A 19,304-nucleotide genomic window follows, 5' to 3' on the forward strand; every position below is an offset into this window, starting at 1 on the left:
CAGGTGTGGGTACAGTAAAAATATATGAAGGGAAGGAACATTTAGCAGAAAGACTGTGATTAAACAAAAATGTAATCCTCAGTTCTCAGTGCTAGTGTTTATAATCTGTTTTTCTATCATGATTATTAAGATTTTCACTAGTTGGTACACAACAATCGCCCCTTTGACTCCTCTGGTCTGGGAAAACTGCAGTTCTGCAACGAATCAGTTATCCTCTTATGCACCTCTGTTGCAGATGTAGAACTGGAAGCAGTCCAAAGTCCCATTCTGACCCTTTGGAATAGCGCATGAACATAACGTGCTGGATCTCCTCTACTATAGCAAAAGGTCAGCCATTTAACTTAAAATTAATTTAGGTGATGAACATACAGTCGCATGATGCCAAATTGAGCTAGCAGGGTGGGCAGTGCATGATGATCGTGTTTGTACAATAAAAAATTAAAACGTTTTTTCTAAAGGGCGTTTTCTTTTAAAACGCCCTTTGAGGGAGTACAATGGCACGCATGTATCTGAGGCCATTTGCAGTAAATCTCCCTCTGATATTTCAGTATGTAACAGTAGTCTGCTTTCACAGTCTGAGCCTGGGGGACAAATCCACAGCCCAGTAATGGGTGAATGTCAAAAATACAACAATGCTAGCACGATACATGTCCTTCAGCCTTGAAGACTGCAGGTTTTCCACTGAAAATAACTGTTTTGTCTCTAGGTCGCAGCTGGAGACTCCCTCCTACTCACCCTTGACAGGAAAGCTGGATCAGTTTGACACAAAAGCTGATGTCTGCTCTTAAGATCCTTGATGTGAGATTTGTTTACATTTTTGGCCACTCCCAATAGAGTGTGTGTGGGTGTGAGTAGCTGTGCCCTCCCTGTTTGCTGTTGAGAAAGGTAGAGTCTGGTGACTGGCCAATTCGATGAGACTGCTGTGTCTGGAGTTGAACATTGGATGGACAGCAGCCTCTTAAACTTCAGCTGACATCTCACCCCTCTCGCTGCCTCTTCTACAGCTAAAAATGGGCCAGCGGGTAGTTTATTTATTGACTCAAGAGCTCTGTGTAAGTAGTGTGCTGTTAGCTGTGAGCTACTTGAAAATACAAAGTCATACATACTGCAAATATTTGGCACTTTATTATTAGGATGAGTGAGAAGGTGTTTTGCTGAATACATTATCCTCTTTTTTTCTAATAGGACTTATAGGAGAATTGTCATTTGCTTGCTTTTTGACTTTTTTGGGGGAAAAGTACAATTCGGTTAGAAGCTACATTTGTTGTTTTGGAATTGCCTATATCTGAGACAAAAAAAACCATTGCTCACTATATTGAATAATTATAATTAATTATAATTATATTATAATTAATATTATAATTATAATTATATTCCCATTTGGGAATGGGAATAGTGGAATACAATGGAATCATCTAAAAAATAAAATAAAATAAATGCAACGAATGCATCCAGATGACATCCAGAGATGATCAAGGAGATGAACTTGATTGTAAGAGTGGGAAAATTTAGTTTTTTTTTTTTTTGCATAGCATAGGTGGAGCTGCTGAACTTTCTGATCATACCTTCTTTATATTTTTAAAAAAAAGATAATGTTCATGACAGCAGGAATGGATCATACAGTAAATACAGTCCAGAACTTAATCGCTTTGCATACCTGATGCAATGTGGAGACCTTTCAAAACAAAATAGTGTGTTTTTTCTGCAAAATCCAACGCCATAAAACTTGTAATGGACACCAATAGAGGTGAATAACATCTGTGCCACTTAAATATATAAAATTCTGAAAAAAAGATTTGCTTGATTCTATAATTTTACCATAAACGGTTGAGTTTGCCAATACCACTGGACACACAGGACAATCTTATTGATGCTGTTTGCAGGTAGCAAGGACTGAATGAGTCAACTTCACTTTTACATACAGTATAAAAGGGCAGCTCTTGGAGAAATGCAACAAAATCACAGGACTTTGAATTGAGCTACTGGTCGTCTTGCCCCTCCTCTACCTTTGGCTGTTATTAGTAAACAACCATGGATTTACTAAAATACTCGAGAGAGTGCATTTGTGTGACTAATCTGCTTGTTTGGTTTTTACTCCAACAATATTGACTAATAACAGAGTAAATTTGCAGTTAGTGCCGTCCATCCATCCAGATGGATCATGGGCCCAGCAGGTTAAACAGAGATGCCCAGACCTCCATCTCCTCCGCCCACCCCTCTAGCTCATCTGGGGTGAATACTGAGATGTTCTCAAACGAGCAGAGTCATGGATCCATCTTGGATATTTTGTCTGCGTTTTGGTCTTCTTTATGAACTTTATTTTTTCTCCTTCTTAATTTTTAACATTTTTTCTTCTGTTTTACTTTTGTTAAGTTAATGCATTTTAAAACTAGAAAACAAACATACAGTCAACTTAATGGCAGAAAATAACTTGCTTTGTTAAAAATACTGAATATATAAATTGTGCTAACTGCAAAAGTACAAAATCAGAGAGTTTAAACAGCTGGTGGTGAAACGGGTATTGTTTTCATGTGAAGAGCAACAGTTGTTATTCACTTCTCAATGGTCCCCGGTGAGCCGGGAAAGTGAGGAAGCTCAGGTGCCTGTCAACAAGCCACACTTTGATCAATGATCCTTTGGATAGCAGGAACACATTGCTGTTGTCTGTGGAGTCTGTTGGTGCATGCCATATTTGAATCTCATGTTTGCTAAAGTGAGAAACAATGAAGGCTTCTCCTTCCTTCAAGCTCAGCAGGGGTTTTCCAGTGGTGTGGACCGACACAGTCATAGCTAAAATAAGTAGAAATAAATGGCCCGCTTTGCCTTTAAACTGCTTTCCAGCTGGGAAGTCAGAAATAGTGCAATATGGAGCACTGTTTCCGCTCCACGGAGCAGGCACATTGTAAAACTGTTTCTACTGTACCTGCAGCCTGGATTTTCTATTGGATCACAGGGCCTCAATGTTTTATGTAAGCAATGAGAGGATCAACATGTTTTTATGCTTTGAATATTAGCTCACTAACTGTTTATTCTACAAGGGTCGGTGTAAATACAAGGACAATAAAAGTGAATGCTAGTTGAGCTGTTTTAAATTATTTTTAGCTGATGTCAGCCAGCTAGCGCCGTCTGTCCTTGGAACCATGGGGTACACAAACAATGAGCACAAGGTAACTGCAGTGCTTGTTATTCTCTGTACCAGGGACTCAATTAACATCACACCATTTTTACCAAGCTGCCAGTTTACTGTTGTGTATAGATTATGCAATGCAAGCTTGTAAGTGGTGACATATATGATATCATCAACTCAGTGTATTTTGCTAAATACTCTGACATGACTTTGTTAACTGCATTACAAAAAAGAAAATACTGGCAACTGCCAATGGTACCCCTCACACTCCTAGTATCACCTCGCTCTCAAGTTTTCGCATTTACAAGATTTTAAGAGGACTCACTCTGACCTTGTGGTTGATTTCACTGAGATTCACCCCAAATTTTTAGTAGATCCTATGGGATCATTTTGAAGCTTTTACGTCACCTTATTCTCGAGTTATTACATTCACAAACTTCAGTGTACGCCTGCCTGCACGCCCGGTGGGATGACGACAATACCCAATCAGCCTTTTACTGCCGAGTTACTGTATTTGTACAATCTGTACGATACAATGGCGGGGCACACTTTTTAAACATGAATAAAGTAAATACAGCATACAAGTATTTACAATGCATGTCTGCATGTTGCCTTCTTGGATACACAAAGTGTTTTTGCATCACAATGAAATCCATCAATAAAAATACCACTGAGTAAATGTGCTGACTAATAAACCTTGATATGCAATATAATGATTGTAAACAACTGTTAAATAGAAATGTCCAACAATCTAGTGAAAACGCAAGTGACATATTTTGTGGACACTACGTTTGAATATTTAAAAATATAACTTCCAGTGTCCCTCCTTATCTGAAAACGCAATCACCTGTCCACTATATTAGGTACACCTGTATTAATGTAAATAACTAATCAGGTCACTTCCACAGTGGCTTTACTATTCAACACATACTCAAAATAAGTGGTACAGTGGACATATATCGATACAGTATGTATAAACCTACTCTTTCCTACACAGCAAATTCAAAAGTGTTAAATGTTTTGGTGTTAGTAGTCTTAGAGTTAATTTTACTCTAAGTAGAGTCACATTCTTTTAATGTAACTCTGAGGTGTAAAATGATAGTAGTTAAAATCGAGTGTTAAAAATGAGTGTTTCTATTTCAAATCTGGAGGTGTTACAATGGAAACATTAACTCTTGACCTCTTAACTCTGAACTCCTACAGGGGCTATGACACCAATAGAGTAAATTCACAGACTCCGCCCCCAGCACGGCTCCAATCGAAGCTGAAGTGAAGCCGTTTCAGAACATTTTGCTCTACATATTTGAGTTGTTTGCCATGCTTGGTAAGTCATGTTTTCAAAGATTGTTTCAATTATTGTTATTAGCTTTTACTTCTGTGGCTCTTTGGAGTTGAGACAAAGCTGTGTGAAAGGCATTAGCCATGTTGCTCGGTGATAGCATAATATTCTGTTTTAGCTAGCTGAAAGGTATTGTTTGCGGGCAAATACCACAGCCTTGAAAAAAAGCTTGCATGTGAATTTTCAGTCAAATTTCTTGGTCAAATACACTTAAAACAATGTCTAGAATGTGAAATGTTGGTATAATGGTGCTAATTGAAGCCTGAAAACGATCTCCCATAAAAAACGAGCAAACAGCAGTAGCAGATGTCCCGACTGAGTTCTACGTTAGCACTTAGATTCCTCCAGTTTTGTGCACACGGTTTAGGTAAAAATGAAAAAGGTTGAGGTTTTACATTTAGTTCAGTATTACCTGTTGTCTGTGTCCTTGTCTTTTGGGAAAATACTTTACACAAGTAATCGCTCAAAAAGGATTCCTTTTTTTTTTTTTTACTGTGCTGCAATAGAGATTGAAAATGTGACGTCATTCAAGGGTAAAACCGCAAAGAATTCTGGGAACTCGTGGCAAGAGGTAGTAGCGCACGCAGGCTTTCAATTGAAATCAGTTACACAGCGATAAAAAGAAACACAAAAAACTGTCAAGAAGCGGTTGTATTATTAACTGCAATAGCCGGTCGCATGACAGCCATGAAGCCGACGGGTAAAGAGATCGTTTTTCTTTTATCGATTACGTCGTTGAAGAGAAATTATTCGAGCCATGTTTCTGAAGTAAAAAGAGGCGACGGATGGCCTGGATTGCAGCCATTCAAAGACCAAATATAACGTCCCAGAACATCCAGCTCACAGGTTAGTCTGCTCCAAGCATTTCCACAAAGGTCAGTGTTTTGTAGTAGTTAATACGTCATTTTTCTTAACATAATTGGTGATATAGGTTACAAGCAAGTCTGGCGCTGAACAGAAATTGTGGCGCTATGCTATCACTAATTGCCCAGTACGATTACAGCATACAATATTATTGTCACTGCTACATTTCTGTAATGAACCAGAAATTATTTCCACTACTAATTAATTACCGTTGAGCTCAAAGGTCCTATTAATAAACGGTTAACGAATGTGTATTTATGAAGACGATTTGTGAGACTGGTAAACTTATGATACGTACGATGGTCTTTCGTTCTACACGGTGCATTTCATGGTCCTGTACCCATCCGTCGGTAAACTGTACCTGGGCTTGATGCAGTGACCTGAAGTTACTAAACTTCATGAGTGTATGCACTCACTCCAAGAACCGTATCATTATAAATATGAGCGTGGTGAAAGTTGGGCAGCACGCTAACGTATTTTGTCCACTCTGTGTGCTCGTAAGGGTCTAACCCTTTCACTCCTTTGATTTTTTCCTCGTATCTTTTCTTTGACTTTTCATCAAGTCTGTCTTTGTACGGTCCGGCATTGTTCTCCTTCGTTTTGTACATAACTTTTTTGGGGGGCAAAGAAAAAGCAAGAAGGTATTGGAACCGGAGAATGAACGTTTTGCGGTGCTGCAAATGCTTGCATTTGATGCGGTACTTGGATTGTTTTGCCACGAGTTACCGGCATGCAATGCGCGAAAGTCACGTGGTCTGTCAATCTCTATTGATTTGTGCCATTAATTAGTGTCAACTAATTTTTATTCAATCTCCACATAGGATATGCTTGTGAAGATGGAATATGGGGGAGAGCAGAAGTGCGTTGAAGTTCCACAAAGTGATGAATGAAGGACATGCATATTGTATTGAAGAAATAAGTGATGAGAATGCTGTTATTTGCATTTACCAGCTCACCTATGTCAGACCTTTTGATAAACGAAATTCTAATGAAAGTGAGAACATGTACACTGTTACATCTTTCAGAAAATGTTTTGAAATTGTGGTGCACAGTTCAGAATAAATGTTTTTCAAAAACCATTGCGTCTTTTTAGTAAATGTTTATTTCCAAAAGAAATTTCTAGAAGTTCAGAACAGTAAAATTCCCGCTTTTTAGAATTAATTAGAAGATAACTCTTACGTAGTTAAACTAAAATACTCTTTGAGAGTTAATATATAAACTCTTAACACCAAGTGTTAAATTATCAACTCCAGAGAGATTTGGTGTTTAACACTAAATCAGAGTTAACATACCAACTCTCCAAAAAGAGTTAAATTAACACTCTCTGGTGTGGACCCATATAGACACTTTAAAAGTGTTGAAATCAAATCTGACAGTGTTAATTTGGACATGCTGGATTTGCTGTGTAGCTGTTCAGCAATATTTTACTTTTTATTCTCTCCTTGTAATTTTTAGATTGGTTTGCTGGCTACCTTTGACCAGAACTCAGACATATTTCCATGCTGAGAAGAGTATGCGGATGGCTCAGTCACCAAATCTTTAAAAAATGTTGTAGGAAAGGGTCACATCCCAGACATTCAATACCATTTATGGAGAAATGCTCTTTTAAAGATTACTTTTATGGCATTTCTGCTGTATTAGACTGCTCACAGTGAAAAGAGGAAGAAATGATGGGCAAGAGAAAATGTAACAAAGCAACAAAAGGATCCTGGTCAATTTCAAACCCGTTATAACAGAGCAGCGAGCTCACCGAGCAAGTTGCTATTTCATATTCTGTTTTACCTTTTCTATGAGCCTGTACTGAATTTTCTTCTTGATAATCACAGTTGCTTAAAAATATATCCAGAGAGAGGATAACACAAGCGAACAGCTCTGTTTCAAGTCTGGGCAACAGTATATGTATTTAAAGATGTTTTTTTCAGTGTCTGACATCTTCTTTAAGTCTGTTGAAATCTCAAACACTTCATCAGCAGCAGGAGCAGCTTTCAGTAGATATGCCAATTATTGCATGCTTTTTGCATGTTGTGGCCATAAAGTCTACATGCTTAAAGTTTGCTGATCTTTGAAACTGTTGCTCGCCATGCTTTCTGTATTTCATCGTTCATCCTGAGCTTCCACACTATAAACAAGTAGCGGAACAGCCCTTCAGGACTTCAGCAAGTGCAAAACAAATAGCACTCAATATTCAAGTCACTGTGCTCCCAAAGGATTCACTAGACCTGAACTAGAGAGGCTTCAACACCTAGAGGAAGTTAACTCTGGAAATCCAACACCAAAAATAATCTTGTTTAGTGCTTTTTCAACAGGACTGGATGGAAAACCACCTCTGTGTCAACTTAACTTTAATCCATCCATGTGTCACCTAGTTGATATCCTTAAATAAAAGTTTCTTAAATGCCTGATGAACCAACAACAGCAGAAAAAAGAGGAGGTCAAATCCATCTTACAAAGTCTGAAGTGTGCCCAGATGCCACTCTGGTTAACTTCATGTGTTGCCATCACAGTAGGCATGACCTTTCGCTCGGCCTTAATTAAATTAAAACTGAACCAGGCAGATGTCAACCAAAAGGGCACTGGGCAAGGCTGACCTTTCTTCTCTCTTAGAGTGCAGTGGGTAGGCAGAGGTGCAATTTTAGTAGCTTGGCATGTATGTATGTGGACTAACATTAATGCTACATACTAACAGCAAAGGTTTTTATAAGACTTACAATGCAAAGTGACAAGAGAGCAAAATGATGTAACATTTACTCAGCCACACTTTCATTTTCTCTGCAGGCAAAGGCAGTGACATCTCAGCGGTGTGATGATTATAGAAGCCTGGGAATAATACAAGCCATCCATCACAGTAGCCAGATGAGAATAAGCTTATAGACACGCAGAGTGAAGCAGTCGGCTGCAGGGTATAGAGCTGAAGCGTTGTGGGCAGTTATGAGGGAGCAGCCTCTGACAAGACAGCGCTCAGAGACATCTTTAGTTTACCCGAGTCTGAGCCCTGAGGGTGTTTGCAACACCAGTGAGAACGCGTGGTCTGATTTATTACATTAAAAGCTCAAACATTCTTGGCTCCTCTGTAACAAGGAAAATCCTAATTTGAAAAATAACTAAAGTGGTTTAGATTGAACAATAATCACATTTGTTCAGAGAGTCATTCCAAGTGTTACAACCCTGGAGTTGTTTGAATCTGAGCCTATTAGTGTCTCCTCTGATCTCTTGCGCATGCGTTTGTGGCTTTCTCTCTCCTTCTCCTTAGCGAACGTGCTGTGTTCCCTGCGTGATGGGAGGCAGGTAAGCCTGGGTGATTGGCTAAGTAAGTGATTGTGACTGTGGTTGTGAGAGAAATGATTTGTTTCAGCCAGCAGACACAAGGCTTCCTTATCTGACCACGACTAATCTGTGTGTAGGATGTGAAAACATGCCTGGATCAGTAGTTACGTTAATCACTTCTTTTTCTCTTATTAAGTAAGTGTAGGTTGTATTCTATGGGTTACCTTAAATGGGGGAAAAAACAGTCTCATGTATTCATGTTGCACCAGGGTGTCCTTAGGCCTGATCATAGCACGAAGCATAGCTTCTGAATCAGCAAAAAAGTTCTTATATATTCTTTTCCCCTCCAAGACCTTTATCTCCAGTCACAAATGAAAACAAAAAGTGTTTGGCTGAATTCCAGGATGAGCCATAAAGAGACCAAGGTATTAACCTCAGTCACTCATCCAGACAAGATAACACAGACAAATCAGGGTAGAAATACTACCCAGTGGGGCACTCTGCTATTATCACTGCATCAAATTTCACCAAAGACCTTATTAATACATAACTGAAGCTAAGTGAGTCTAATACAAATGCCAAAATATGCCTGTCACGTGTTTTACAAACAGGCGCATAATGTTGCATACAAGAGGCCAATATGGACGCTAAGGTCTAAGATAGCTGCTTACATCCTCATGCGCATACAAATCTATAATAAAGGTGTTTGCAGAATCTGACAGCCTCGTCAAGCAGTAGGAAAGGTCAGGATGTAACATCACACAATGATCTATAACTATGCTAATGTCTAGTATGTGGAAAATCAAGCACAAGTCTAATTTGGATCTCACTGAATTTCTGAAAATTTGATGAAATTACTTTTTTCCAAATATATGTGTACTAAAATGCAAGAAAGTAAACAAATTGCCTGTCATAATTTCTCACGAGGCACTGGTAATGTTTTTGTGTCACTGGGTTTGATTAGCAAAAATGTATCATACAGCACAGACTGCCAAAACAATATTTTAAAAAAGGCAAATACACACTTTGAAGCTGAAACCATCCTTGTGGGTATCTATTTATTTTGAATGTGGCCAGCCATCTGTCAGCCTGACGTGGAGGACTATAAAGTACTTTATTCAGAAAGTGCTGTGCTGAACCATAAAGTCTCAGTACAGGTGTAATTTGCCAAATTCAGCCTTTTTTTTTATCACAAGGTACGAAACCTAGTTTAAAATTCTTATACGACTGGGAAATAGCCTGTGAACAGCATTCAAGTGTGGGTAGAGTACATATTTTTTTTTAGTCATGCCCCAAGACAAACTCAACCCAGCTTTAGTGCTACAGCATTACGTTAAATTTGTTAGACAGAGCTCGAGGGCTCCACACAGCCCACAAGCCGTACACTTCAGAATGAGTGCACATTATAAAATCACACTGCTCTGCACAATCTTGAGATCTTTTTAGGCCAGAAGTCTGAGAGCAGTGCAGACTTCCTGCTGAGTGATGAACCCCTGGTCTCTGAAGACAGCGGGGAGCTCATCATCAGCGCTGACACAAATATAGAAACACTGACGACGACGCATAAATACATCAACAATAAGGTCACTTTAATGTTTTAATTCTTTTCTAAAAGTTTTGCTCCTATGTATTCTTTGTGAAAGTATATACATTTGCATAGCTGTTTACATTGCTGTCCTTTATGATGGTGCACTGTGGTCTTAATTTTGACAGTTTAACAAGGGCAGGCTTTAATTACAAATTTTCAATAAAGCAACAGTAGCAAGCTGTTTTTGTGTTGGTTTTGGACGCTTAAATTAGTATCCACTGAATATTAATTAAATTTTTTTGTTCTTTTCATGATATCCTGACAGACATTGTTTAAATACGGAAAACATGTTTTAACAGCTTTTGCTTTGGACAGCTGACAGTGACTGCTATGCTACTGGTGTCAGTGGGAAAGGTTAGTAATTAGAATTTCACATGAGGCCGTGTATTCTGCAGGTAAATCTGTGACTCATTTTAATGACTAAATACCATAACAGAGATTAATTTTCTGCATTTTTGGGCCTCACCAGATTTCACACTTAAGGAAACTATTTTGGTTTGACCAAAATTCTTGCAACTATGTGCAATAAGTTTTTGTTGCCTTTCGTTGCTCTGAAGACTGGGATAGATCTGGGATCACTCATAGTGAGGTGATACACTTATGGTATCAATTTGAAACTCCTACATCGCCTTGTTCTTGAGTTATCACACTCACAAACTTGGGTGTTCAAAGAGTCATTATTTGCAAACCTTATCAAATCTTAGAGTGACCGCAGTCTGTCTGAGTCGGACTGAAAATGTTTAAAGACAGGAAGGCCGAGGTCAAAGGTGTTGCATGCTCAACATCTGGGCAACTATTTGCAATCATTTGCCAAATATAAAAAAATTGAATACAATCACTGGCAATCACAGATTTTTCCTAGTCACAAGAAGGTTTCTGTCCTATTTTTTCTCTAGTGTGAGTGATCCACATGTGAAAGATTATTTGTGATATTTTTTTTCCTCTTCTCTTGGGGGTTTCTTGACCTCTTCTTCAACCTCTTGAGACAGTGTTTGGCATTTGGCCCTGGAGGTAAAGCCAGGTGTGCGGTGGAGCATCACTCTAAATCAGCAAAAGCCTGATGGAAACATATTGTACCAGGGAGAAAAACAAGCTTTTTTTTTTAGAGCTGTTACTTATTTAGTTATTTATTTATACATCTGAGCCCTGGATTCAAGTGTAAATGCGCTTGTAATAGAAGTGCCACTGCTTTGTTTTTATTCAGGTGTTTCTTAATGAGAAACTTCCACTCCACATGCTAATCACTAGGCACCAAAACAAAGAAAATGGGGGAAATTGGGGCAAGAGGAAAAAACTGTTTGAGTGCTGAAAAATCCAGTTTGATGGTTTCCCTGATAAGAAGTGGCTCCAAGTAGAAAACACATATGAAAAATAAAAGGAAACAGAAAAGGGGTGAAAAGAAAAATTTCATTCTTATTTTCTTTTTGATAAAAGTTTCTTTTTTGTGGTTGCTAACAGCAATCAAGATATGCTATGCTGAGTGTGTATACCCGTGTGGGCTTTTTAATAGGAGTCTGGCTAATTGGCTGGTTGACGGGCCGATCGCTAACAGGCATGAGATGAAGGGCTCAGGGGAGGAGATGTCCATCCCTCTGTTGCCATGCCACAATGAATACACAAATCTGTCAGCTATCCAACCAAAGCTATGCACTCAAAGGATCAATGCTGTACTACCTGAGAATAAAATGGTCAGTCTAAGCCCAGTTTTTGTTTAATAGTGTAAAAATAAATAAATAAATAAAATTGCCGCACCATTTAGTCTGTCATATCTGTCATAGTTTTACTTCTGTTTATTTCTCTTGTTTCCTCTGGGCTTTTCTCATTTCTCTAATTTGTGCCTCCCCATCTCATCTGTCCTCATACTCCTGCCTGTGACCCAGAAATTACTCTTAGTGCATCTCGAATGGGGGCTTGCTGGAGAAGCTATAATCGGGGAAGCACAGGTGCATCCTTTGTGTTTTCACCCTTGAGGCATAAAAGAGGCACGGCACACAGCTGGAATATACAAGCCTATCATCTACAAAGTATTTCTTTACATTAAGTTCATCTGCTTGATACTTTATCCCTTTCACAGCTAATGGGTGCATGGTAAACAGAGATATATATGATATCAGTACATTGTGGCACATGAGAATCATTTTTTTCTGAGATCATAAAACACAGTAATAGGCTATGAAAAAAAGAGAACAGATTGACTCAATACACACATCGTATTTAAGTGACATCATTTTAAAATTATGGATCTAATTAAGAATGTCTGAGTTTGTTAATTGACCGTTATCTCGACTCTATTCATGTCTCCTCCTCGCCTCATCTGCTTGCATCTCTGGTAGGAAGGACTGAGGCGTAGACGAGCAGGTGAGGAAAAGAATCAAGTTTGTACAAAGTGAAAAATGAGAAGATAAAGAAGTGTTTTTCTACATGTTCCTTTACCTTAATGGGTGGCTGTAGCTCAGGAAATGGAGGAGGTCATGTATTGTTTGGAAGGCTGGTGGTTCAATCCCTGGCTTTTCCAGTCTGCAGTATCATTGGGCAAGTTACTGAACCCTGAGTTGCTCTCAGATGTGTTTACTTGAGTGTGAATGCTAGTTAGAAAGCACTTATGCGTGGAAAAAAAGTATTTTTATGAATGTGTGTTAACGGGTGAAGTAAAGAAAGTGCTTTGAGTGCTCAGGTAGAGCAGAAAAGCCCTATATAAGGACCAGTCCATTTACCCTTTACCTTCTTCTTGATTGCTTTGATTGAACAATTTTTGTTCTTTGGAAGTAATTTCCAGGTTATTAAAGCCTGGATTTGTCTGATGTGTGATGTGAAACAGCACATGTTGTTTCAGCACAGCACAGTATGCGCTGCCCCCCCATGGTGAAGAAAAATAGAGATATCATTTTTTTTTAAGGAATGGTCAACTGGTTTACTGGTAGCTGTAAATATGTATAGAAAAAAAGTGGTAAATTGGAAAACTCCATCTGTTGTTTGCAGTGTCACTGAAACATCTCTCAAAGGAAATGTCACAACTGGTCAGAGATTTCCTGTTTGAGACGACAGAAACAGCAGATGCGAAAGGCAAATCTGATTCTTCTAAGAATATGTGCTGGCCCATTGGTTAGAAAGATTGCTGTGCTGATGCACCATGGCCCCACATGGCTGCTTGGCAGTTTTAATGTACACCATTAAATACCCACCACCTGTTTTATGTCTGACCCTCTGATCTGACCTCGTTGTAGGACTAGCATGTGGCACAAATGATTTTCTGCTAAATTAGCTATCACTTCATGCTGGTGCTGAGTTACGCTCACTCTGATCATGACCAAGTAGTTATTGTTAACTAGTGACCAACAGGATAGAGTTTCCTGAACGTTTAAGTGTTTGGTAGTTTTTCAGGAGGTTGTTCATTAAACTGTTGATATAAACTTGTTCTTTCTTTTTTTTAATGCTTAATGTGACAAGTTTGTAGAGAGAGGCAGATCCCAATGAGAATCCACAGAACACTTGCATGAAAGACTCAGTTACTAGTTTGCTCCAGTCCATAAAGAAAACCACCCATCCATTTGCTTCTGCTTATCCTTTTCAGAGTCGCAGGGGGCGCTGGAGCCAATCCCAGCTGTCATAGGGCGAGAGGCGGGGTACACCCTGGACAGGTCGCCAGTCTATCGCAGGGCTAACACACAGGGACAGACAACTATTCGCATTCACATTCACTCCCGCATTCACACCTATGGGCAATTTAGAGTTTCCAACTGAGTCCATTGGAAAAGTCCATATACGGTAAAAGTCCATTTACCCCGCATTTACACCTATGGCGAATGCAGTCAATGGTCACTTAACCTATCCCCACAAAGTGCATGTCTTTGGACTGTGGGAGGAAGCCGTAGTACCCAGGGAGAACCCACGCAAATACGGGGAGAACTCCACACAGAAAGACCCTGCACTCAGGACCTTCTTGCTGTGAGGCAACAGTGCTAACCACCGTGCCACCGTGCTGAGAAAACCATGATGCATCATATTTTTTTTCACTGTAACGGAGACTATAATGTACAAAATAAGACTTGAAACCTAAAGCACATCTATACTGGCTTCAATTGACCACAAAGCTTTTTTTATAGTGAAGTGTTGGTTGCAACATGCAAGTACATTACTTTTGTTGTATCAGGTCACATAATGCATTCGTTTAGCAGTTCAGGTAAACAAAGGGATCCACAGCAATATTTGTTTCTGTTTCTTCTCCTCTTTTAAGGGCTGTTGCATAATTTTTGAGTGCACATGTGTTGCTTAGCTAGAGAGACAGCAGAAAGGAAAGCCGTTATGTGCTGGAGGCATTTGTATTATTTTGAATTTTGTTAGTGGAAAGGACAAAAATAACATCATCGTGTAAATTTCCAACTGTGCCTAGTTGATATGTGTCTGTCACCTGGGAAGAGCTCTAATTTCAGATGCTTCTGCTGGCTACACACAGCAGCTCCACAAAGTGGTCCAATGGCGTGATTTTTACAGGGCTGGCCTTAGACGATGGCACAGCTTCGCTATTTTGCTTCTGCAGAGCAAATTGCTGTAGAGAAAATACTCAGTTTTTGACTGCAAGGTCGAAGTGGCTTTTGGACTCATAATATGCTTTTCTTGTGCAACCTTTAATTAATTACAAATCAGGAACTATTGCTTATGTTATTTTTTAAATTGCTGATAATCAGAGAATGGCAGACAGACAGACTTTACACAGGCTTCCTCATTACCTATATGTACATATAACAATAATGTTAATGATAACGAACAACAGCAATATTCAGATGAGCAGCATGAGAACTCAACAGAACTTAAAAGTAAAATCACCCTCATATTCACCCATTTGGAAAAGAAATAGTAAAAACTTATATGACTTAACTCATGAAAGTGGCCACTTTCATGAGTAAATCATATAAGGCTTACATGATTTACTTATGAAAGTGGCCACTTTCTCATTACTTTCATATATTATTTTAGTAAGTATCCAAAACATACAAGTTTCATTATATAATTTTTCAAGGGATCTTATATCTGTTTTTACTCTTGTATGCTTTTCATACAAGTTTCACACAAGACAGATACAAACTTTATAAGATTTATATATATCTTTTCCATATGGGCAGTGTTACTCCCTTGACTGTAATGCTGTAATATTTACTATTAACCCTTAAACACATAATTTCCTCTCAGTGCATGTTTTTTTTTTTTTTTGTCAGACTTAGAAAAAAATGAATATTTATCTTGCTCCATACATAATTTGGACTGTTTTAAGCTCGGCCAGGTCAATAAATTTAAGTGTGTTTCATTTAACAGTAAGTAAGATGGTGGATTGAAGCCAGTTTTATTAATGACTTTAATTGCTCATTTACAATGTAAATCAAGACTGTGCTGTGAAAATGTATCCAGGTGATATATTGAGAAATGTTTTTGGAAAAGGTATTTTAAAAAAATTTAATAATTGTCTCCAGTCATTAATAAATCCAGTTCTGTGAATATATGACTCACATTAAGTCTTCATGATACATTTGTGGGGTGGTTAAAAGGATGGCTACACTTTAGTTTAGCCAAACCTTAGCCAACCCCTTTAAGCCAACCCTTTACTCTGCTCCTGGGTGCAACAGCACCTAAAAAGCAATGACTCACTTTGGTTTCAAGTAAAACAACTTAGTTTTGTTACCGACCAACAAAGTAATATTACAAGACACTGCTGGACGTTAAATGGTAAATGGGACTGATACTCATATAGTGCCTTTTGACTCATTTGAGGAATCAAAGCGTTTCTACTGTAAGTGTCATTCACCCAATCACACACAGCAACATGGGGTTTAGCATCTTGCCCAAGGATACTTCAGCATGCAGAGGAGTATGGATCGATCCACCAATATTTACAGTTTAACTGCTACTCATGTGCTCCTCCTTATATTGTACAATTGATGTCATGCATATATGTACGTATATGTACGTACTAGAATTTCTAAAAACTTAAAATATCAGTATTTAATGTCACAGGGAAAAAGTGAGTCCACATCATTTTAATTTGTAGGTACTCAGTAGATATATAAATAAATATAAATATAACAAGGCAACTAAGACAAAAGACAAGAACACAGCACTGTGAGAGAACAAGAGGAGGCCGTGCTATGCTGGCAGTTGGTGTGTGTGTGTGTGTGTGTGTGTGTGTGTGTGTGTATTCAGAATATTCAGAACTGACATACAATGAAAAAAATCATTAGATTTTGATAACATCAGTTTGCAATTCCATTTGTAGTCATCAACTACAAAGATCGACTGAGGCCCACATCTGCTCTCCAAATCACTTGCCCTGTTCAAATTTTGGGAGAAAAAAAAGAAAAAAAAAGAAAACCAAAAGGGAAAATATATCTTCTATATTTGTGTCTTCATGGCAGGTTCCTCCCGCTAATGTCAGTTTTCAACGCTCGACAGCAAATAAGCTACTCAGCCGAAACACATTAAACAGCATGTACAAGCCACTCGGGTCTGTTGAGATGCTGCCGGGCTTCTTGCGCCTCAGCACCACTAACAACATGCTGTCTGCCCGTGACATGTAAGTTACAGTGCGAGTTTGATTACTTTCTCTCTCATTCCTCCTGGTGTATCAGCAGCAGGCGGCTGACAGACAAACACAGGAACAAGAATGACTTGAGCTGGCCTTTTCAGCCTTAGATGGTTATGTGCATTTATCTGGCATGCCTCCTATCCTGATGCAATAATAATATTGTTTACAATAATATTTTGAAATTCGAGTCAGGTCAGTGCATTTGAAAGCAAGAGATCAATGCTAAAAGAGTAATAATAAAACAATACAACACATTCAAGTTATGGTTATGAAAAAAATAATCAGAGCTCTGTCTGGTTTAAAAGATAAGTTGTAAAAATTTGTTTTATAACAGTCCGAAGATTTTGCAGCAACTACTGTAAAAGAGACGATATCCTTTATATTTAAATCTATACAATAGGACAGCAAGGATTACCTGCTCAGCAGATAACAGTGAGTAACGTTTAAAGATCAGCGAGGTAGGTGCCAACCCGTTTAATGACTTAAAAACGAACAATAAAATCTTAAAATCTAACATGGGTGAAATGCAGTGTTGTTTGCGAGTACCAGGTCAGAGTCCCACAGCAGCCTTTTAGACGAGCTGCAGTCGAGCAAGAAACTGATTGACACCTGAATAGAGACTATTGCAGTAGTCACACCGAGATGAAATGAAGGCATGAATAACCTTTTAGAAAGTCTCTGAAGCAGAGAAACGGTTTCACCTTCACAAGTATCACTAAGTTGAAAGAAGCTAACTTTGACAGCAGCATTTATTTGTTCATCAAAAGAAAAAAAAATACTGCAGAGGATCAATCCCATGTTAAAGGTTTTTTGTTTGGATCCTTAAAGGATCGACATTGTCAGGTCAAGCCTTTCCAAACGATGTTTCTGATCGTTTAAATTAGGAACACCTAGTGGCATCCAGAAACAAGCCACAATAATGTAATACAGCTGTTAAAAGAAAAGCATTATGCATATATATTTTTTAACCCAGTGGTTTATCTGATAGCAAACCGAGCAGAGCCTGAGCTCAGCAGAGGAAGCTGCAGATGTAGCCTGCAGGTACTTTTGCATTTGTAATGAACAATCTCGAACAGACCATATAAAGAAGCCTTTTCCTCATATTGCAAAATCAATACAGTGAGATGCACTGTAAAGCAATATAATGAGACTTTTGGCATACAGCAAGTATTTTTGGCATGAAAAGTGTTTGGGGGAGGAGCATACTAAAATGATTTCAAATAGCTAGCAAATCTTCTCATGTGAATTCCAAAGTATAACTAGCTATGCCGCAAGTTAGATAAGCAATGTACGTGCAAGAAAGTGAGAGAAAAATGAAATTGAAGCAATACCTTCAGTCCTCCACACTCTGCTGCTGACCCTTGGTCCACTCCAGTGATGTAAATACCCAAAGCATATTCTGCTCCCCCTCGGATCATCAGACCCAGAGACCGGCCATCATCTAAAACCAGGTTGACCTGTTTAACACAAAGAGAGAAACCAATAAAACAGGATGAATAAGAGTATAAATATCTGAAGTATAATATAAATATCAGCATTTTAAATGACACTGCAGTCTCGATTGTTTTCCTTGACGGGCTGCCAGATTTGCTCATGGTGTCGGGCTGCTCACATTAAAATGAAGTTGTAAAACACAATGCATGGAGCAAATGACAGCCCTGCTCTGAGATGGCATTTAAGAGCAAGGAGATGAAGAATTTCAGGAACTACTTAGATGCGGTGAGTCAGCACCATTAATGGGGGAGTCAGAATCTGTTTTGATTAGAGGAACGGCTCTCTGAATTGGTCAATCAGTTGGTTCACAAGGCTCATCCGTGTCATTTCCTCTGATAAGCAGCATGGACAATATCGGACACAGTTTGAATTCAAATAAACCACCACAGGAATTATTGGGGGACTACAAGATATCTCTGCTACACCACCCAATTAAAGTACTTCTGCAGGGAGTGAGTGATATGTAGACGATGTACTGTGCATGACTAATCCGGTGCTTCCCTTAAACTTGTTTTCAAAAGATCTTCCACTAGAACCACAGCGTCTATTCGGCTTGTGGCCTAGTGAAAAAAAATGTGGTCTCTGATAAAATATGGCCATTACCAATGTTATCCTTGAGCACTAAAATAATTGTGCTTAAGGGCACCTTGTGTGCATCACTCAGATGCCACTGGCTTGGCAACACAGTAGTACACTACGAGAAAAGAGCAGGTCAATGAATCCGACTAAACCAACTAACTAAAACACTGACATGAATTTAAACCAATTCAAATAAATAAGGTCAATAACGCAAAAACTTGTTGGCATATTTTTTTTAACCAATAAATACAATTCTGTTTGTTTATATTCTTGGATACTATTGTCAGATTTTATTCTACAAAGATGGGAAAGCAATGTTTAAGTCAAATCTGATTTTGCCTGACACATGCAGAGAGGAGATGCTATGTTATAAAGAAGTATAAATGTAATAAATGTAAATGTATCTGTTTTCTTATACTTTCAAAACTACAAAAATTTGAAGACAGTATTTATGTGTTTCCTTGTTTGTCATGTA

At 38.6% G+C, this 19,304-nt stretch overlaps 1 protein-coding gene across 5 annotated transcripts in view; it reads right to left on the reverse strand.

Moving 5' to 3' along the window:
• Positions 1 to 19,304, reverse strand: part of whrna (whirlin a) — a 241,723-nt gene that overhangs the window by 106,873 nt on the left and 115,546 nt on the right. For all 5 annotated transcript variants that reach the window (XM_085164928.1, XM_085164930.1, XM_085164929.1 and 2 more), the window contains exon 3: positions 18,088 to 18,213. In XM_085164928.1, coding sequence (XP_085021054.1) covers positions 18,088 to 18,213 — 126 coding nt within the window. The remainder of the gene's footprint in view (positions 1 to 18,087; positions 18,214 to 19,304) is intronic.

The sequence above is a fragment of the Neolamprologus multifasciatus genome, chromosome 7, assembly GCF_963576455.1.
Source record: "Neolamprologus multifasciatus chromosome 7, fNeoMul1.2, whole genome shotgun sequence".
Lineage (NCBI taxonomy): Eukaryota > Metazoa > Chordata > Actinopteri > Cichliformes > Cichlidae > Neolamprologus > Neolamprologus multifasciatus.